Source organism: Corythoichthys intestinalis, chromosome 8, assembly GCF_030265065.1.
Source record: "Corythoichthys intestinalis isolate RoL2023-P3 chromosome 8, ASM3026506v1, whole genome shotgun sequence".
NCBI classification, from domain to species: domain Eukaryota; kingdom Metazoa; phylum Chordata; class Actinopteri; order Syngnathiformes; family Syngnathidae; genus Corythoichthys; species Corythoichthys intestinalis.
Window position 1 is genome coordinate 3,181,271 of NC_080402.1, and position 22,713 is coordinate 3,203,983.

At 39.3% G+C, this 22,713-nt stretch overlaps 1 protein-coding gene across 1 annotated transcript in view; it reads left to right on the forward strand.

Annotated features, from left to right (window-relative positions):
- nr3c2 (nuclear receptor subfamily 3, group C, member 2) overlaps positions 1–22,713 on the forward strand; it is a 160,584-nt gene that overhangs the window by 101,884 nt on the left and 35,987 nt on the right. Inside the window, exons 3-5 of the mRNA XM_057843973.1 lie at positions 694–821; positions 20,074–20,190; positions 22,316–22,654. Of these exons, the coding sequence (XP_057699956.1) occupies positions 694–821; positions 20,074–20,190; positions 22,316–22,654 (584 nt within the window). The remainder of the gene's footprint in view (positions 1–693; positions 822–20,073; positions 20,191–22,315; positions 22,655–22,713) is intronic.

The window sequence follows — 22,713 nt, forward strand, 5'->3', positions numbered from 1 at the left end:
TATACTGTACATACCGTATATACACTTATACATACATACATACGTATACACTTACACAAATAGATATAAATACATACATATATATGTATGTACATACATTGTGTACATATACTGTACATTTATAGATATACACATGCATATATACTTATTCATAAAGATATATACTGTATATACAGGTATATACATACGTACATATCTATACACATGTTCATACCATACATATGTATATATGTATACTGTACATACAGTATATACACTAACACATATATACATATACATACATAGTATGTATATACATATTGTAATATATACATACACACATGTATATATGTGTATGCATGTATATGCATACAGTAATTACATATACATACAGTACATATATCTATATCTATATATATATATTTTTTCCTTGTGAGGGGGTGGGGGGCACAGGGGGATGACTTCTGATTCATTCCATCTATAACTCATGCTTAAGAAAATGTATTATTTATTTACAGCTTTTCAAATAGTTTCTACCATTGAAGGCAATAGACGTCCGATCCATTTTGACTGCAAGGATGGGCTGCGATCATTCAATTTTTGCCAATGACAACAAATGATTCCAAAACTGGACATATCGTAGATTTTGTGAAACAACTCCAAATGGGGCAATGGCAACACTCGGTCTGACATATTCATGTCGTGTCTTCGCAGCTCGCCACTCAGGCAGCCTTCGTCGACGGCCAAGGTGTGCCTAGTATGCGGGGACGAAGCGTCGGGCTGCCACTACGGCGTGGTGACGTGCGGCAGCTGCAAGGTCTTCTTCAAAAGAGCTGTGGAAGGTAAGAAATGGAAAAACCTCTTCATATATATGTATATATACTGTATATGTTAATTTTTTTTTACTGCTGATGAAGGGCTTCTATAGAGGAGCAAAAGTGCTAAAATAAAATCAATATACACAGTATTAATATATATGGTTATAGATCTTAAAAAACGTATTTAATGACGTAATACTTATTTAATTAATTTATTTCAAGATTGATTTCAAAATGTCTTCATATATTTTAAATTTATAGTCATGCATTTGATATTTTTCATTCATTAACTTTTCACGTTAAGGAACAGGCATGCAATGATGACATGAAACGCAAAATGAAATAATTCCAAATCATTTTATATGAGGATTAATGTAACTACAAAAAAGAATAATTTTTAAAGTAAATTAAAAAAGTAAAAAAGTTTAAAAATATTAATAACAATACAACTCAACTAAAACTGGATTTAATTAAATAAATCCTCAAATAAATAAATAAATAATGATTTTTTCCCCTAAAATAAGTGAAAAATTAAATAAAAAATAAAACCGGCATTAAATAAATAATATTAGTTAAATAAGAAATAAACATTAAAATATATCTAACTGTATTAATACAATAATTGTTGACACATTTATTTAATTAGTGATGTATGGATTTATGTATCACTGTCATTGGCACTGAATAGATTGGACGTTTATATCTGTCAATAACAGTCAATGAGTAAATTTTGCTTCTCCCGGTCCTCAATTCGCTGATTTCAGCCCGCTAATGTTTACCCACCGTCGCCATGGCGACATACTCGTCTCCCCGTTTCATCCTGGCTTTCACCTCACGCGTCTCGCCTCTTCTAAAATAACAACGAGAGTCTCTCCGCTGAGCAAACACCTGCCCCGGGCGCCAACGGCATAACGAGGGCAACCCGCGCCGGCGCCAAGGTTGCGAGCGCATCTCGCCCGACCCCTCCCGTCGCTTAAATGTAAAGAGAGAGGAAGGGACGCGGCAGAGGACGGCGGGGAGGAAGGACAAAGAAAAAGTCAGACAGATAACGAGACGAGGGCAATAGAGAGCGATGGCGAGCCGTGCGTCAGCACACCCACTAAAGCGTCCCTTCTTTATTGCTCTATTTGCTTCCCTGACCGGCCAATGGAGACGAACGGCAGTGAGTGGGCGTCCGCACAAAAAAAAAAAAAAAAAAAAAAAAAAAAGAGAAGACTTTTTAATTTTGTGACATTTGGGCTGGAAACTAACTGCAAAAGCGTTCAAGGATTTTAATTTGATAACTGTAGGAGACAATTTTGGGCCTTTATCCAGACAACACTGTTTTGTTTGTTCATTCCGTAAGCATGTTTACACTGTAAACAAAGCAAAAAACACATGAAGTTTATGGTAAAATACTGGTGGAATATACAGTCCCTGACAAAAGTCTTGTCGCTTATCCATTTTGTAGAAACAATTGCTAATAACCTGACTTGTAATTATTCAATTGGTTTCAGAAATTGCTCATATGACCCTCCCAAATTACGTTGAATGTACAAAAATATATTTGTTTCACTGAAAAAAGATTTATCATTTAATGAAGACATAAAGATCAAATTTTGGCAAGACAAAAGTTTTGTCGCCTACAGAAAGTAGTGTGAAAATTGAACAAAAAATGTACTTCAAATACAAATCAAACTTCACTGTTTTGTGGCAAAAGGTGGATTTTTCATATGAATCTTCCATTGAATTACACCAGTTGCCGCAAATATTGCAGGAGAGTCCACATGGATCCGATTTAATGAAGACATAAAGGTCCAATTTTGCCAAGGCAAGGCAAGGCAAATTTATTTATATAGCACAATTCAACACAAGGCAATTCAAAGTGCTTTACATCACATGACGATCATAAAAATCACATTTAAATCAATCCAACGTAAAAACCAAGACAATCATAATCGGAAATAAAATTATACATAAAGATCGCATTTAATCACAAATAGAATAAAAATAAATAAATAAAAATAAAACAAAAACTACTACTACTACCAATAATAATTGAAATCAGCGATGGAGATAAGCACAAGAGGAATAGAAAGCAAGTAGAATGAAATATATAGACAGTTATGGATATGCTAAACAAAAGCGTTTTTAGCCCTGATTTAAAAGAGCTAACAGTTTGAGCATACTTCAGACGTTCAGGTAACTTGTTCCAGAGGTGAGGAGCATAATAACTAAATGCTGCCTCACCCTGCTTGGTTCTTGTTCTTGGAACATGCAGAAGACCGGTTCCAGACGACCTTAGGGGTCTAGATGTCTCATAGGAATCTAACAAGTCAAGCATGTATTTTGGTCCAAGGCCATTAAGTGTTTTGTAGACGAGCAGTAGTATTTCATAGTCTATCCTTTGACTCACTGGAAGCCAGTGTAGCGATTTCAAAACCGGTGTAATGTGGTCCAGCTTCCTTGTATTTGTGAGGACTCTGGCTGCAGCATTCTGTACTAGCTGCAGCTTCCTGACTGATTTTTTAAAATTTTTTATCTAGACCCGTAAATATACCGTTGCAATAGTCCAATCTGCTGAAAATGAATGCATGCATAAGTTTTTCCATGTCTTGTTGAGTCAGAAGCCCCTTAATTCTGGTTATATTTTTTAGGTGGTAATAAGCGGATTTAGTGACGGACTTTAGATGGCTATCCAATTTTTGGTCTGAGTCAATAATTACGCCAAGGTTTCTGACTTGATTTGTAGCTGTAAGTGACATTGTGCTAAGTTGCCTGCTTATCTTTGACCTTTCCTTTTTTGGCCCAAGAATGATCACCCCTGTCTTCTCCACATTTAACTGGAGAAAATTCTGGCACATCCATTCATTGATTTGATGAATGCATTTACTCAGGGAGACTAAGGGACTATAATCATGTGGGGACACAGAAATGTACAGTTGTGTGTCATCTGCATAGGCGTGATAGGAGATGTCATACTGTTCCATTATCTGAGCTAACGGAAGCATATAGATGTTAAATAAGAGTGGTCCAAGAATTGACCCTTGAGGGACTCCACACATGAATTTGGTTCGTTCTGACTGATGGTTTCCGATTGACACAAAGAAATCCCTATCATGTAGATAGGATTGAACCACTGAAGAATAGTGTCAGTAAGCCCTACCCACTGTTCCAATCTCCTGAGTAGTATGTTGCGATCAACCGTGTCGAATGTGACGCTGAGATCCGCAATACAAAAGTTTTGTCGCCTACAGAAAGTAGTGTGAACATTGAACAAAAAATGTACTTCAAATACAAAAATACGTTACATAACATAAGCGAATGAAGTAGTGGTGCTGTGAGATCCAAATTTAATATTTTGTATGACTTCTATGGGCTTGAAGGACTGCATCCATGCGGTTTGGCAAGGATTCATACAAGTCATCAGGACAATCAAAGAAAGCAGTCTTGCATGCCTCCCAGAGTTCATCAACATTCTTGGGTTTCGTCTTCCATGCTTGCTCTTTCATCCTAACCCAGACATGCTCAATGATGTTCATGTCTGGTGACTGGGCTGGCCAGTCCTGGAGGATCTTGATCTTCTTTGCCTTGAGGAACTTTGAGGTAGAGATTGAAGTATGCGATGGAGCACCATCCTGCTGCAGAATTTGTCCCTTTTTTATGGTTAGGAATGTAAGAGGCAGCTAAATGTTGTTATTATTTCAGACTATTTATGTTGCCTTCCACCCTGCAGATCTCTCACACACCCCCATACTAGATGTAACCCCAGACCATGATTTTGCCACCACCAAACTATTTTCCGAGTGAATCTCGAATCCATGCAGGCTCCAGTAGGTCTCCTGCAATATTTGCGGTGACTGTGGTGTAATTCAATGGAAGATTCATCTGATAAATCCACCTTTTGCCACAGAACAGTGAAAGTTTGCCCCCCCTCCTCAACGCAGAATACTTTCAGCTGTGAGATGTTTGAGGGGTTTCTTGCATGTACAGCCCGTTTCAAGTCACCCCCACAGCATCTCAGTTGGATCTGGGCTTTGACTCGGCCATTCCAGGACTCATTTCTTCCTTTTCAGCCAGTCCTTGGTGGATTTACTGTTATGTTTTGGGTCATTGTAATGTTGCAGGGTCCAGTTTCGCTTGAGCTTTCATTTTTTTCACACATGACCCTCAAGCACCCTCTGATACACGATAGAATTCATGGTGAATTCTATGATGGTGAGCTGGCCAGGTCCTGCTGCAGCCAAGCATCCCCAAACCATGTCACATCGTCCTCCATGCTTCACAGTTGGTACGAGGTTCTTTTCCTGGAATGCTGTATTGGATTTACGCCAAACATGTCCTCTGTTCTGGTGTCCCAATAATTCAATTTTATATTTTTAAATTTATCTGTCCAAAAAACATTATTCCAGAATTCCTGGTCTTTGTCTACATTCATTCTGGCAAACTTCAGTCTGGCCTTCATGTTCTTCTTGGAGACTGAGCAAAGGTTAAACTCTCTTTCTGATTGTAGAGGCATGGAATTTCACAACAACAGTAGCAATAGCCTGCTGTAGGTCCCATGATGACATTTTAGGGTTTTTGTAGATTTCTTTTAGCATCTTGCGGTCTGCTCCCGGAGTGAACTTGCTTGGACGGCCAGACCTGGCCATGTTGGCAGTTGTTTTGAATGCCCTCCACTTGTAGACAGTTGAATGGCTGATCATATACGGTTTTGAAATCCCTTACTAGACTCATAAGCAGTGTTATTAATAATGGCGTTGGAGTATAAAGGCGTTATTTTTTTCAGTAGTAGTGACTAATCTAATTAATTACCTTTCTCATCGTTGCTACGTCGTTACCATTACTGAGGATGTAAAGGCCTATGCGTTATCTTGGTTCAATGTTGCAAGACAAGTCTGAGAGACACGGAGAGAGGAGAGCAGAAGTGGGAAGGAGTCATCTCCAGAGAACCTAACTTTCTCGGAACTCACCTTTTTTTGGGGGGATTACAAATACTGTACTGTACATTCACACACCTAGGTGAAAAAGCCCCTATTGAAGACAGTCCTACAAAAAAGGAGGCACTACTGAGCTGTGCAGCCATGCTCATATTGAAAACCAAAATGAATCTTCTAATTGGGCCGATTCGACTAAGTGTGCCCAATTTTGTGGTTCTATAAGCTGCCTAAGTCCCTGAAAAAATCTACTTCCTTTTAATGGCGAGCAACGGGTTGTCACGGTAACAGCAGGGGTGAAAGTGGACCGGAACGAGCCGGATCTCCGTACCGGCATGAGTTTTTGACCCGGAACGCCGTTCCGACGGTACTTTGATCCCAAAAATATGACGGCAACTGTCAAAATCCTATGTGTGATGGTTTGTTTAAAGTATTGTATTTTGTCAAATGATGCCTTCTGGTGGCGGAGTTTGGTGTTTCTGAACTCTTGGCTTTTAGGACTGAGAAGCAGATGTTTCTGACATGACTAAGGGACAGCTACTTACTCTGGTTCGGCCCACTTGAAGCTGTAAGTTGTTTCAGTTGATGTATGTTGGTGTTGGCATTTGTAGTTAAGTTTGGAGATACTGTTTGCTTGGTTATGTTTAGCGATTTGCTAGGAGAGAAGTGTGAATACGTTAGCATTCGTAGCATCTAAGCTAGCGGACTTTGTTATGCAGACTGAGCTGAATTGGTTTACCAAATTTACATATTGATCGTACTGGAGGAACGTATGATCACCAATTGTTTTGTGTAAAATGTTTATTGTTAATATGTGTGTCATTTTCAACATGAGTGCATGCATGTGTTGCAGCTTTATGATTCGTCAAAAGTGAAGAAGTAAAAGCTTCAAATTTAAAAAATCCACTATTGCCCAAAAGTCAGTGGTTTGAGGAGGTTTAACCCCCCCCCCCCCCAAAAAAAACAAAAAACAAAAAAAAAAACAAAAAAAACAAAATTCTGGCTCCATGGCGACCTTCTTGACAGGGAGTTCCGGCAAGAAATTCTAACCACTTTCACCCCTGGGTAACAGACAGAGTTGTCTGGACGTGGGCCTTAAATTGTAGTCTTACAGTGACCAACCTGAAAAGAACTGGACATGTAGGAGTAAAATGAGTGACTTTCTTTTGCCACTAGTTGGCGCTACAGAGTTGATGCAAATTACCTCTACACGTCCCTTCAGGGTACGAGTCTTTGGCGCAGATGTGTTGTATGTCTGCCAAGTTATGACTGTTCAGAATTTGTGGCGAGACGAAAAGGTGACGGTCATTTTCACTTTCCTGTTAGGACCCCTCCACTTCAACGAAACCCCAATATTTTTCATCAGGCACCTGAACACATGTCTTAAGGCTTCCCTGAAACAGGTTTGAGGTCAGTTGATTTTTTTCCCTTGAAGGAGGAGTCTGTCTTGTAAAAAAGGGCATTTCTTGTTCCCACTAGGGGATGCCAGGCCTAATGGGTAATATTTCAATGCAGTCGTGTTCAGGCTGGGATACCTCACATACATGCCAGATATGAAAAAGATTGAACGTTGTATGAGGGAGTTATCAGTCATTTACTGAATTTGTTTTGCCCCAAAAAACGGCCGGTTTTGGCACCCTGCCCAGGTCAGGCCCATGAATGAAAACTCAGTTTTGAGAACCAAGATCTTATATGTCTCATGAACATTCTCTCCAATTTTGAGGAGAATCCAACTAACACTACAGGCACCAAGGTCTCAAATTTTCACCCTGTTAATCGATAAACATTTCACATTCAATCCAAAATACCAGATTTTCTGTTGGGTTTGGAATATAGGTACAAGAGACTTTTTGGAGCAGTTTTGCACAATGTATCAACTCCTCAAATTTCATCGCTCTACATTGAGAAAAACCGAAATGGAGAGCCCTTTTTTAAAAATTTAAGGGGGCGCCACTGAGCCATTATGTTAGATTTTTTTTTTTGCAACTTTGCAAAATAATCTAAATTTACGCAAAGCCGCAGGTATGTGCAAATTTTGGTGAGTTTTCAAGTATGTTCAGGCAGCAAGCGCAGCAAGGTCAGGTGAGCACGAACTCCCAACACAGTAAAACTATGGTTATGTAGCTTGAAGGTAGAACATATAGGCACATAGGCATTTTGGAAAAGCAGATTGTGAAATGTTAAATTTGGGTAGCGTTTTATTTGTATATTCCTTCCCTTTAAATAACTCTTAAAACTCATCTGTTTCGATCTGCTTTTAATGTATTGTTACTTTTATTATTCTCACTATTGTGTCCATGTCTTGTTCTCTTATAAATGTTCTTATACACAATTTTAACTTCTAATTCTATGCTTGTTTTTTTTTTTTTTAAATAGTGAAACATTTTGTATGTACTAAATGTATGTTGTATATATTTTGTATTGTACATTTTGCCTTAAAATTGTTTGTTGATTAGGGGTGTCAAACGATTAAAATTTTTAATCGAGTTAATTACAGCTTAAAAATTAATTAATCCCAATTAATCGCAATTCAAACCATCTATAAAATATGCCATATTTTTCTGTAAATTATCGTTGGAATGGAAAGATAAGACACAAGATGGATATATACATTCAACATACAGTACATAAGCACTGTATTTCTTTATTATAACAATTCTGTTAAAGCGATCCATGGATAGAAAGATTTGTAGTTCTTAAAAGAAAAATGTTAGTACAAGTTATAGAAATTTTATATTAAAACCCCCTCTTCATGTTTTCATTTTAATAAAATTTGTAAAATTTTAAATAAAAAAATAAACTAGTAGCCCGCCATTGTTGATGTCAATAATTACTTACACAATGCTCATGGGTGCTGAAGCCTATAAAATCAGTCGCACCCAAGCGCCAGCAGAGGGCGCCAAAACTCTGGAAAAAACACAACAAGTACACATTTCACTGAGCAGTCATTTTAATCTGTTTGAGCGGGGCATTTGTGCGTTAATTGCATCAAATATTTTAACGTGATTAATTAAAAAATAATAATTACGGCCCGTTAACGCGATAATTTTGAGAGCCCTATTGTTGATATATTAGAAAAATAGATTTTACTCAAATAATGTTTTTTTTTAATTGGAATTTAGAAATATCATGCTCCAATGAATGTATTTTGGTTTATTTCAATCAGTTTTGTATACTTCGGCAATCGGGCAATAAATCGGGCCCCATCAATTTTAGAATTTCCCAGATGCATCCCTCAGGAACGTGGGAAGTTTGTCGCAGACAGTGATGTTTCCACATGTCAAATCTTCGGATATCAGTGTCCATATGATGGCGCTACAAATACAGATTTCGCACATCTTCACTTTGGTCGGAGTTTTTAAGAACCCTCGTTTTCAATCCCCAAAATGTGCGTGTCGATGACAGACCATACTGTAGAAAAAGTTCTTCTTCTCGCCAAATACCCTGCTATGTGTAGACGTGGCCTAAATCAGGCGTTTTGTCAACTCGACGCGAGTTTAAAATCACCGCTAACGAAGTGCGAAAACAGCTAGCGCTCCTCCGTTGACTATTTTTTTTTTTTTTTTTAAACAAAGAACAGCTGCGTCCAATAAACATCTCGGCGCGGCACATCGGCGTTGGGACGCCAGCGCATTATTCACATGTCATCAGCGGCTTGGCGCGTCGGCGCTCGCTAATAATATTCCCCTTTTAGCTTGTCTGTCTTACTGAAGCGCAAAGATTTACGAACGGCGGCGGCCCGCTTGCCAGTCCGCTTACGTCTCCCGCTGGCCAAAAAGGGAGGTCAGGCAAGGACGCCAGCGCGCTCTCAGAGTGTCCAATCGCTTTTTTTTTCCCCTGCGCGGGACGGGGCCTCCCACAGAATGGCTCAGGTTGTGTGTGTGTGTGAGAAGGGGGGTTACGCAACAACAGCTGGCGCGCAGCCACCTCGCCGACACGTCTAGCAAAATACAAATCGCGAAGGCTCCAGACGCGCACGCGTGTTCAGACGAGCGTGTGCATTGGGGGATGTAACTACTGTATGCGCGCACGTGTGTGTGTGACCCACATTGTCGAAAGGTATTCAGGTTATGCAGCTGAGAAAACGTACAGTAAAGGATGTATGTGTTCGGATGTAGGGCGACACCTACAGTTCAATACTGGAAATGAATTAAAAATGTGTTTTTTGTAGGGATGTCAAACGATTAACATTTTTAATCGAGTTAATTACAGTTTAAAAATTAATTAATCGTGATTAGTCGCAATTCAAACCATATATAAAATATGCCATATTTTTCTGTAAATTATTGTTGGAATGAAAAGATAAGACACAAGACAGACATATAGATTCAACATACGGTACATAAGTACTTTATTTGTTTATTATAACAATATATCAACAAGATGGCATTAACATTATTAACATTCTCTTAAAGCGATCTATGGATAGAAAGACTTGTAGTTCTTAAAGGATAAATGTTAGTACAAGTTATAGAAATCTTATATTAAAACTCCTCTTAATGTTTTCGTTTTATTAAAATTTGTAAAATTTTCAATCACAAATAAACTAGTAGCTCGCCATTGTTGATGTCAATAATTACACCATGCTCACTCGTGGTGTAACACATAAAATCGGTTGGACCCAAGCGCCACCAGAGGGCGCCAAACACCAAAAAAACAAGTAACAAGCGAACATTATGCTGTGCTGTCATTTTAATCTGTTTGAGCGTGCGTTAATTGCGTCAAATATTTTAACGTGATTAATTTTAAAAATTAATTACCGCCCGTTAACGCGATAATTTTGACAGCCCTAGTATTTTGTGTTTGAAGTTTGTAAGGTTTAATACATGGGCTGCCATTGGCAGTGCTAGATGTCCAATCCATTTTGACTGTGAAGGACGGAAAAGGGTTTAAATGTTTGTTTTTTAAACTAAAAAATTTTTTATGATTTAAAAAAAAAATGGGGAGGAATGAGGTCAAAGGGAGGAATGAGGTCAAAGGTCAAAAAGGTTTTGTATGTTTCTTGTCAGGACAATTCAAGAACAAATGACGAGATTATCAAAGATTTGCAATTGAAAAAAAGTTTTTTTTTTAAAATTTTTAAATGAAATTGTTTAAACAATTTCGTCAAGAAACTTTTTTTTCATAACAATAATGGTCTATGGGAGACTAAAACATAACGAGACCGATGCCAGTTTTCGTCTGACGAGACGAGAACGAGATACAAATGGGCCATAGTTTCTGTCATATGTTCACAATGTGTGACATTTTGTTATCGTATGTGTAGTTAGCCTGCATCGTGGCACTGCTTGGTCATGTGACTCGTGTCACACATGTGGCATGCTGCGTGGAAAATAGTACATCATTTTCAATCAATTTTACCCGCCACAAACCGTATGTTAAAAAAAAAAAAAGTTGCCGGAGAGTTTAAGATGACACCCCACAGCATCACTGACCCACCCCCGTACTTCACAGTGGGTATGAGGTGCTGTCTACACGCCAACGAGCTGTTTGGGAGGCATGCACGGAGAAAACCTTTCCTCACTCACAATCATAAACGCAAACGTCTGGAGTTCGCCAAGTGGTATTGGAGCTTCAACTGGGACCGTGTGCTTTGGTCAGATGAGACCAAGATTGAGCTTTTTGGCAACAAACACTCTAAGTGGGTCTGGCGTGCCACGAAAGATGCGCATGCTGAAAAGCACCTCATACCCACTGTGAAGTATGGGGGTGGGTCGGTGATGCTGTGGGGCTGTTTCGCTTCCAAAGGCCCTGGGAACCTTGTTAGGGTGCATGGCATCATGAATGCTTTGAAATAGCAGGACATTTTAAATCAAAATCTGTTGCCCTCTGCCCGAAAGCTGAAGATGGGTCGTCACTGGGTCTTTCAGCAAGACAATGACCCTAAGCATCTGGCCAAATCTACACAGAAATGGTTCACCAGACACAAAATCAAGCTCCTCCCATGGCCATCTCAGTCCCCAGACCTCAACCCCATTGAAAACCTGTGGGGTGAGCTGAAGAGGAGAGGACCCAGGTCTCTGGATGATTTAGAGAGATTCTGCAAAGAGGAATGGCTGAAGGATCCCTCTTTCTGTCTTTTCTCATCTTGTGAAACAATATAGGAGAAGATTAGGTGCTGTTTTGTTGCCAAAAGGAGGTTGTACAAAGTATTAACACCAGGGGTGCTAATAATTGTGACACACATTATTTGATGTCAAATAATTTTTTCTTTATGTGGGATTTTCCCCCCACTGAATAGATGCACTTGTATTGAAGGTTGGATTTTTCTCTTTTTTTCCATTAAGGTCCCATATTATTTCGAAAAAAAAAAAAAAATTATTAGACGCTAAAAAACACATAATTATTATAAATCCAATAATTATGGAGGGCACTGTAAAATTGATATAAAAGTATTTTTTTTTGTTATTATTATTTTTGGAATTTTTATTTATTTATTCTTTTACAAGTCATAGACATTACTGGACCAACCGCGACCTCAAGTATAAACATTTTGTGTCCAAAATGTCTGATATTAAAACAACAAATACTGCCCCTCCCCAATTGCCTACAGATACCACAAGCTGGAAGCAAAACCTATTGTCTGATTGAAACTCCTCAACTCACTTCAACACTTCTTAGTTCGTAAACGTTGCACTTTTGTTTTTGGTCTGAGCATAAAAACACAAATTACATTGAGTTTTCCAGTGAAGAAAAAAAAACTATCAGAGAACCAGAAGATTCTTTTGAATGAACGGATGATGAAATAGTATTCATCCATCATCAAGTTGACATGAATTTTAGCACCCGGAGGAAGACTCATGACTGTTACACAAGCAGCGGCGTTGAATGACGGAGTCGGGACAGCCCCTTGTTGTTGCCGCCTCCGGGCTTTGCATGTTACTGTCTCTTTAAAAAGAAAATGTCAGCTTGGCTTTGGTTCAACAAAGTCGCCGTCTGCGTGCGCGCTCGTGTGTGATGTTTTTTAAAGAGAGTGTTTCCCTTCCAGAATGATGTAACAGGATGCACTAATACACCAAAGTGGGCAATTACCAAGAATAACATTACATAAAATCTCAAAAAAAGTATTATGCTGGAGTATTTGGTGAATTCATGAACAAAATAAGGAGTGGTGGTGGTGATACATCTTTGGATTTTAGCTTGCATTTTGTATCATAAATCAACAGCTATATGAATGAAAATAAACCATTTTCCCCACTTGGTTAATGAAATGAAATTAGTTTTACTCTAATAGGAAAAGCTATGTACAACCCCGAGCAAAATTGTACGGACAAGCACTCACTCAGACATTTTATCATGTAGAACAAACTCAGATAAAAAGCTTAAAAAATATGGAATTAGTTCAAAAGTGCAGCTCTTTAGCATTCAGAAACACTAAAAGAAATGAATAAAAACATTGTGGTGGTCAGTAAATGTTACTTTTACAGAGCAAGTGCAGGGAAAAAAATATGGAATCACTCCATTCTGAGGAATAAAATATGGAATCATGAGAAACAAACAAAGAAATAACGATCCAAATACATCTGTAGTAGAGCTGGGAATCTTTGAGCACCTAACGATTCGATTATGATTACGATTCAGAGGCTCCGATTCAATTCTAAAGCGATTATTGATGCACCCCCCTCCTTTTTTTTTTTTTTTTTTTTTTTTTTAAATGTTTTGTACATTAGTTCCAAAATTGTTCAAAAATACTCTCAGGCTAAACCAAACTACAATTTCAGTATCAAGTTAACATATAACAGTAAACAAATATACAAAAATAACAGTAAATAAAAAACTACAGTCCCCATTCTGTATCAGAAGCTTTAAACTACATTCAATTCATTTAATGTTGTGAATCAACCGTTAAAGTTATTAAAATTGCTCCCGTTATTCCATAATTTCCCTTTTGTCTACTTTCGACATGTGAAAGTTTTAAAACTATTTTAAAGATAGATTCAAGTCAATATTTTACCGATTTAGGAGTATTTTAGATAAAAAGTTAATTAGGTTCGCTTGGAAGGTTCGCTACAACAGCCTTGCCGGGAAGTGTACTGCTTTAAGATGGCGGCCATTTACTAACGCCCGCATCTAGCTTTCTGTAGATGTGCTGCTAACGCTACCGAATCTATATTGCATCTAGTCCTATATAAATGATATCTACCGTAACATTATGTGGATGCACTTTGTAGTAGCTTTTCGGCAGCAGTCAGGTATGTTGTTGTGTTTTTTTATCCCGTGGCATGAGTTGAGCTAGAGCCGTGAGTTGAGCATTGGCATTCCCCGAGGGGCCGGGTAATGAGAAGCATGATGTTTAGCTACTGTCGTTCCGTTCCTCACTGTGTCCTGAAGACCGCGCGGCCCGCTGAGTGTGTTGTACTTCCGCTTTACTTGGCATATTTCAATAATCGGAATTTGGATGTTTGTGAATCGTTCTCCAATCTTCCACGGCCGAATCGCGAATAATCTAAGAATCGGAAATTTTGCACACCTCTAATCTGTAGTATTTAGTAACACCACCTCTGGCTTTTTATGACAGCTTGCAGTCTCTGAGGCATGGACTTGATGAGTATTCTTCATCAATTTGGTGCCAATTCTCTTTGATTGTAGTTGCCAGATCATTCTTGCGGGTCAGAGCCATTTTTTTCAATTTCCACCACAAATTTTCAATAGGGTTGAAATATGGGCTATTTGCAGGCCATGACATTGACTGGATGAGTCTTTCTTCAAGGAATGCTTTAACAGTTTTAGCTCTGTGGCATGATGCATTGTCGTCTAGGAAAATGACAAACATATTTTCAATTGAAGAGATAAGAAAGCTGTCTAAAATTTCAATGTAAACTTGTGCATTTATTGAAGATTTAACCACAGCCACCTCCCCAGTGCCTTCGCCTGACATGCAGCCCCATATCATCAAGGACTGAGGGAATTTTGACGTTTTCTTCAGGCAGACATCTTTGTAAATCTAACTGGAACAGCACCAAATCAAAGTTCCAGCATCATCACCTTGTCAAGAGTCAAGAATCTGCATTGGACAAGGTGTCAAGGGGTCAAGAATCTGCGGCGGACAAGGTGATGGTGCTAGAACTTTGGTATTGTAATTGGTATCTAATTAAATTTCCTTGAAGAAACACTCATCCAGTCAATGTCATGGCCTACATATAGCCCAGATCTCAACCCTATTGAAAACCTGTGGTGGAAATTGAAAAAAAAATGTCCACAGCAAGGCTCCGACCGGCAAGAATAATCTGGCAACTGCAATCAGAGGGAGTTGGCACCAAACTTATGAAGAATACTCATCAAGTCCATGCCTCAGAGACTGCAAGCTGTCATAAAAGCCAGATGTGGTGCTACTAAATACTAGAGATGTGTTTTGTGTGTTATTTCTTTGTTTGTTTCTCCTGATTTTATATTTTTTTCCTCAGAATGAAGTGATTCCATATATATTTCCCTGCACTTGCTCTATAAAAGTAACATTTACTCACCACCACGTTTTTTATTAATTTCTTTCAGTGTTTTTGAATGCTAAAGGGTCTCACTTTTGAACTAATTCATTATTTTATAAGTTATATAATATATTATATTAATATTTTATAACTAATAGTTTTATTAAGTTTTTTCTACGTGATAAAATGTCTGTTGTACCCCAAACCTCTGTTGTAAATCTCACTGGAACAGCACCAAACAAAAGTTCCAGCATCATCACCTTGTCCTATACAGATTCTTGACTTTTGACACCTTGTCCAATGCAGATTCTTGACTCTTGACACCCAGTCCAATATCTCTGTGCACACATCAACTACTGGTATATGTAAAACTATGGTCAGGAATATTGTTCATGGGAGGACTCCACGGAGGAAGCCACTGCTGTCTAAACACTGCTGCTCGTTTAATGTTTGAAGTTATGACAAAATATTTTGTGGACTGATGAAACCAAAGTTGAATTGTTTGGGTGTAATACACGACGTCGTGTGTGGAGGAAAAAATGGAACAGCTCACCAACATCAACACCTCATCCCCACCGTGAAGCATGGTGGAGGGAGAATCGTGATTTGGGGCTGTTTTGCTGCCTCAGGGCCTGGACAACTTGCAATCATTAATGGAAGAATGAATTCAAAAGTTTATCAGGATGTTTTGCAGGAAAGCCGGAGGCCGTCTGTCAGACAGTTCAAGCTAAAAAGAGGATGGATGCTGCAACAAGACAATGATCCAAAACACTCTTCAAATCAACTTCAGACTGATTTCAGAAGAACAAAATACAGGTTTTGTAGTGGCCAAGTCAAAGTCCAGACTTGAACCCCATTGAGATGCTGTGGCATGACCTAAAGACAGTGATTCATGCCAGGCATCCCCGGAATCTGACTGAACTACAGCAGTTTCGTAGAGAAGAGCGGACCAAGATTAGTCCTGATCGATGTGCCAGACTGATTTTCAGCTACAGGAAGCGTCTGGTTGAAGTTCTTGCTGCCAAATTGGGTCCACAAAATATTAAATGTGATGGTTCACTTACTTCCCCCCCTTCTGTCGTTGTTTGCATACTATCCTCATTAAAATATGAAAACATATAATGTTCGGGTGGTTTTAGTTCAAGTAGACTGTTTTTTTATCTGTGTAATTTTAACAAAGATCAGATTACATTTGATGGTGATTTTATGCAGAAATGTGAGAAATTCCAAAATGCTCAGATACTTTTTCATACCACTGTTCTTGTACTTAAGAAACGAATAACATCAACACCTCATCCCCACCGTGAAGCATGGTGGAGGGAGCATCGTGATTTGGGGCTGTTTTGCTACCTCAGGGCCTGGACAACTTGCAATCATTCCTGGAAAAATGAATTCAGAAGTTTATCAAGATGTTTTGGACAACCTGGACAACTTGCAATCATTAATGGAAGAATGAATTCAAAAGTTTTGCAGGGAAACCTGTGGCCGTCTGTCAGACAGTTCAAGCTAAAAAGAGGATGGATGCTGCAACAAGACAATGATCCAAAACACAGAAGTACATCGACTTCAGCATGATTTCAGAAGAACAAAATACACGTTTTGGAGTGGCCAAGTCAAAGTCCAGACTTGAACCCCATTGAGACAGTTTTTTCATCTGTGTGATTTTGATGTGAAAAATTCCAAAAGATTCAGATACTTTTTCATACCACTCAGGGCCGGCCCAGGCCATATTTTTGGCCCACCATTTCATCACAGTGTACTGTGAAACCCATACATGCAATCCAACCCATACGTCCATATTTTGTATATTAATCAGATTTTCTTGCACTGCATACTTCAAACTTCTCACCCCAAATGATTGTCAGTACTTAAAGTCGATAGTGCCAAACCTTTTTCTAAAAGAGGAAAGAAAGAAGTTAAGGAAGAACTTTCATTTTTTTTAAGCTTATAATCAAGTATCACCAAAGTCAAATAAAGCAAACTATAGTAAACAAAATATAATATAAATTAAACAATTGCCAGATTGGGGGCCCCCTAGTGGTCAGGGGCCCTAAGCAACTGCGTAGTCTGAATATAGGCTGGGCCGGCCCTGATACCACTGTACATAAAGGCGCAAAAACCAATGTTGACAGTTTTCGATATTAATTTAAATCCTCTTTGGACAACTTTAAGAAAAATGATGTTAAAGTTTTTTATTATTATTATTTCAAATGAGTAAAAATAGTCACGCACCCTATCACTGGTTAAAAAAAACTCTCGAAGAAGCCGGCTGGCGCGACAGTGACGCTAACGCGCTTTTTTGCTTTTCCTCTTCTATTTCTCCGTCCATCCCTCGTTTTTTTTCCTAGACTCGGAGCGCCATACGCCTACACACACGCGCGCACGTACGTATTCCATGCCGCTCCACTTGGCAATTTTGAAAAACACACACACACATACACACAGAGACCCCTGTGAGTTGAGTGCATGACCTCGCTCTCCATAGTTGTGCATATTGAGCTCGTGTGTACGTACTTTACCGCTTTTTTGTGTGTTGTTTTCACGCACTTTTTTTTTTTTTTTTTTGGCGTCTACTGCATTTTGCAGCGTGTGTGCCAAAAGCCAAGGAGGCGCGCTGCAGGAGGAGAAGCAGCAGCTGTAGCCCCGCTTCACTATTTCTGGCGAAGTCACATGACCGTTACATAAGGCCATTTTTCTCGCTCTAAAAAGCAGTAAACTGCGACACAGGAAATACAACGCAGGCGGCGGTATATACGCCGTTGCAAGGCTTGACCGTCGGGATGCACGGGTTAACGATTGGGGAGTTGGAAGCCGGATGTGCGAGATGTCAAATTGCATTGACGCGTTAGGTGCCATTGACGGCGAGAGACGTCCTAATTTGTTTGGACTGGGAAGGCTGATAGTGATTGGATCATTCATTTAAAAAAAAAAAAAAGAAATATTTTATGATTTTTTTTTTTTTAATACAAAAAATGTAATATTGAATAAAAAAAATGTAAATTTGTAAAAATTTTAAAATAAAATTTTAAGATCAAATATTGGTTATACATGCAAATCTTCCATCAATTTACATTAAAAAGTTAAAAAATTGCCGTTTTTTTTTTTTTTTTTTTTTTTTTTTAATTATTGGGGGAAAATTCAGCAAAAATGTGAATCTGTAGGTCCCCTCATTCTCATTTTCTCTTTAACCCATTACACTCCGCGCTGTACAATCAGGGACGTTGGCGTCCCCTTGATAATGTCTTATGTACTCGTCATGAAAACGCCATTTTGGGACAGTATATATACAATGGGGCAAATAAGTATTTAGTCAACCACTAATTGTGCAAGTTCTCCCACTTGAAAATAATAGAGAGGCCTGTAATTGTCAACATGGGTAAACCTCAACCATAAGAGACAGAATGTGGAAAAAAAAAAAAAAAAACAGAAAATCACATTGTTTGATTTTTAAAGAATTTATTGGAAAAATAAGTATTTGGTCAATACCAAAAGTTCATCTCAAGACTTTGTTATGTACCCTTTGTTGGCAATAACGGAGGCCAAACGTTTTCTGTAACTCTTCACAAGCTTTTCACACACTGTTGTTGGTATTTTGGTCTATTCCTCCATGCAGATCTCCTCTAGAGCAGTGATGTTTTGGGGCTGTCGTTGGGCAACACGGACTTTCAACTCCCTCCGCAGATTTTCTATGGGGTTGAGATCTGGAGATTGGCTAGGCCACTCCAGGACCTTGAAATGCTTCTTACGAAGCCACTACTTTGTTGCCCTGGCTGTGTGTTTGGGATCATAGTCATGCCGAAAGACCCAGCCACGTCTCATCTTCAATGCCCTTGCTGATGGAAGGAGATTTTCACTAAAAATCTCTCAATAAATGGCCCTTTTCATTCTTTCCTTTACACGGATCAGTTGTTCTGGTCTCTTTGCAGAAAAACAGCCCCAAAGCATGATGTTTCCACCCCCATGCTTCACAGTGGGTATGGTGTTCTTTGGAAGAAATTCAGTATTCTTTCTCCTCCAAACACGAGAACCTGTGTTTCTACCAAAAAGTTCTATTCTGGTTTCATACCATAACACTTTCTCCCAGTCCTCTTCTGGATCATCCAAATGCTCTCTAGCGAACTGCAGACGGGCCTGGACGCGTACTTTCTTCAGCAGGGGCACACTTCTGGCAGTGCAGGATTTCAGTCCCTGGCGGCGCATTGTGTTACTGATAGTAGCCTTTGTTACTGGGGTCCCAGCTCTCTGTAGGTCATTCACTAGGTCGCCCCGTGTGGTTCTGGGATTTTTGCTCACCGTTCTTGTTATCATTTTGACGCCACCGGGTGAGATCTTGCATGGAGGCCCAGATCAAGGGAGATTATCAGTGGTCTTATACGTCTTCCATTTTCTAATAAATGGTCCCACAGTTGATTTCTTTACACCAAGCGTTTTACCTATTGCAGATTCAGTCTTCCCAGCCTGGTGCAGGTCTACAATTTTGTCTCTGGTGTCCGTCGACAGCTCTTTGGTCTTGGCCATAGTGGAGTTAGGAGTGTGACTGACTGAGATTGTGGACAGGTGTCTTTTATACCGATAATGAGTTAAAACAGCTGCCATTAATACAGGTAACGAGTGGAGCCTCGTTAGACCTCGTTAGAAGAGGTTAGAGCTCTTTGACAGCCAGGAATCTTGCTTGTTTGTAGGTGACCAAATACTTATTTTCCACTCTAATTTGGAAATAAATTCTTTAAAAATCAAACAATGTGATTTTCTGTTTTTTTCCCACATTCTGTCTCTCATGGTTGAGGTGTACCCATGTTGACAATTACAGGCCTCTCTAATCTTTTCAAGTAGGAGAACTTGCAAAATTGGTGGTTGACTAAATACTTATTTGTCCCACTGTATTTGGCAACAAATGACAAATCCTAACTTTCTTCATATATTCCTTCCTCTTAGGTCAGCATAACTACCTTTGCGCCGGGAGGAACGACTGCATCATCGACAAGATCCGACGGAAAAACTGCCCGGCGTGCCGCGTACGAAAGTGCCTCCAAGCCGGGATGAACCTCGGAGGTCAGTGGTACAATTACACTGATTTACGATTACCCTCCCAGTTCAAATGAATTGGATGTCTACTAGTGATAAATAGTAGAGATGTCATTTTCAAAGTATCAGAATCGGCAAAAAAATATCGGACATCCATTTTTTTAATATATATATTTTTTAATTAAATCGTTTTCTAATTGTATTTAACGTTACAGACATAATATGTTACACTCATCCAGAGTCTTTAGTTTAGACTTAAGGTAGGGTTATCAATATCATGTTTATCCCAATAACGGCGGTAATTAATTTTTTAAAAATTGTATCACGTTAGAATATTTAATGCAATTAATGCATGCGCTGCACGACCCACTCACGCATTGTCGCGCTCAATCTGATATGGCGCCGTTTTACTTATATAGAGCGCTAAAAGGCAGCGTCTAATGAGTGGAGAGAATTTTGGCAGCCTTTGGAGCCTTTTTTTAATTGGCTACAGCCTTACAATCCCTCTCCCTACGATTAGAAATATCGTGGGAAGCAATGTGGGGAAGCAAGGTAATAATGAATCTTTTTCTTAACACCCTGTTATTTCCCAAAGCAGAGAAGATATATCAATTGGTAGCACTACGCACAGTCATGGTTCACTTCTCATCATGCATTTGGGCATGGCTACAGTATCATTTACTGAAAGCTCAACAAATACACTAGATGGCAATATTTAGTCACAATATACAAAGTCACATTTCTCCTTTAAGAATTACAAGTCTTTCTATCCGTGGATCCCTCTCACAGAAAGAATGTTAATAATATTTAATGCAATTAATGCATGCGCTGCACGACCCACTCACGCATTGTCGCGCTCAATCTGATATGGCGCCGTTTTACTTATATAGAGCGCTAAAACGCAGCGTATAATGAGTAGAGTGAATTTTGGCAGCCTTTGGAGCCTTTTTTTAGTTGGCTACAGCCTTACAATCCCTCTCCCTACGATTAGAAATATCGTGGGAAGCAATGTGGGGAAGCAAGGTAATAATGAATCTTTTTCTTAACACCCTATGTTATTTCCCAAAGCAGAGAAGATATATCAATTGGTAGCACTACGCACAGTCATGGTTCCACTTCCCATCATGCATTTGGGCATGGCTACAGTATCATTTACTGAAAGCTCAACAAATACAGTAGATGGCAATATTTAGTCACAATATACAAAGTCACATTTCTCCTTTAAGAATTACAAGTCTTTCTATCCGTGGATCCCTCTCACAGAAAGAATGTTAATAATGTAAATGTCATCTTGAGGATTTATTGTCATAATAAACAAATACAGTACTTATGTACTGTATGTTGAATGTATATATTCGTCCGAGTTTTATTCATTTTTTTCCTAATGCATTGCCAAAATGTATATGATCGGGAAAAATTATCGGGAATGATTGGAATTGAATCGGGAGCAAAAAAAAAGCAATCGGATCGGGAAATATCGGGATCGGCAGATACTCAAACTAAAACGATCGGGATCGGATCGGGAGCAAAAAAACATGACCGGAACAACCCTAATCATGATACTTTGCGTCCCAAAAGGTTAACGATATGCTCATGCCAAGAATCGAGATATCGTTTTAAGAATGTTGGGGAAAAAAATGAATAAGGAACAAACAAATCGCTACCAAAATTTTCAACCATAGCGTCTCAGTTACCTCTATGACTGCCATTGACGGCGCTCGACGCCCAATTTATTAACTCATTCACTCCCATACGCGGAGTTTGACTTTTGGGGCAAGGAGGGCACAACATGTTGATGACCCCGAAACGCAGTGTCAGCAATAAAATTAACTTACAAGAATATTTATAATGATAAGTTGACAATGAGCATATATATATATATATTCGTCTGAGTTTTATTCATTTTTTTCTTAATGCATTGCCAAAATGTATATGATCGGGAAAAATTATCGGGAATGATTGGAATTGAATCGGGAGCAAAAAAAAAAGCAATCGGATCGGGAAATATCGGGATCGGCAGATACTCAAACTAAAACGATCGGGATCGGATCGGGAGCAAAAAAACATGATCGGAACAACCCTAATAAATAGTCATTGAATATGAGAAATGACTAAAAAGGACATTTTTGTCATTGTGGGTTCCTCCCTACAGCTCGCAAATCCAAGAAGTTGGGCAAGCTAAAGGGCGTCGGCGAGGACCCGCAAGCTGGCAAGGAGAGCCAGGCGGCGCCCGGCGCGGACTTCCTGTCGTCAGAGAAGGAGCTAAACGCCAGCGGCGGCGTAGTCGCCCTGGCGCCCCGCGGGCCCGGAGCGGTCACACCTTTCCTGCCGCCGTCCATCTGCAGCGTGCTGGAGCTGATCGAGCCCGAGGTGGTGTATTCGGGCTTCGACAGCTCGCTGCCCGATACCGCCGACCACCTGCTGTCCAGCCTCAACTGCCTGGCCGGCAAGCAGATGGTGCGCTTGGTCAAGTGGGCCAAAGTACTTCCAGGTTAGTGCCGGCCAATGATGTGCTATTTTGGGGTCAGTTTTTTTTTTTTTTTTAACTTC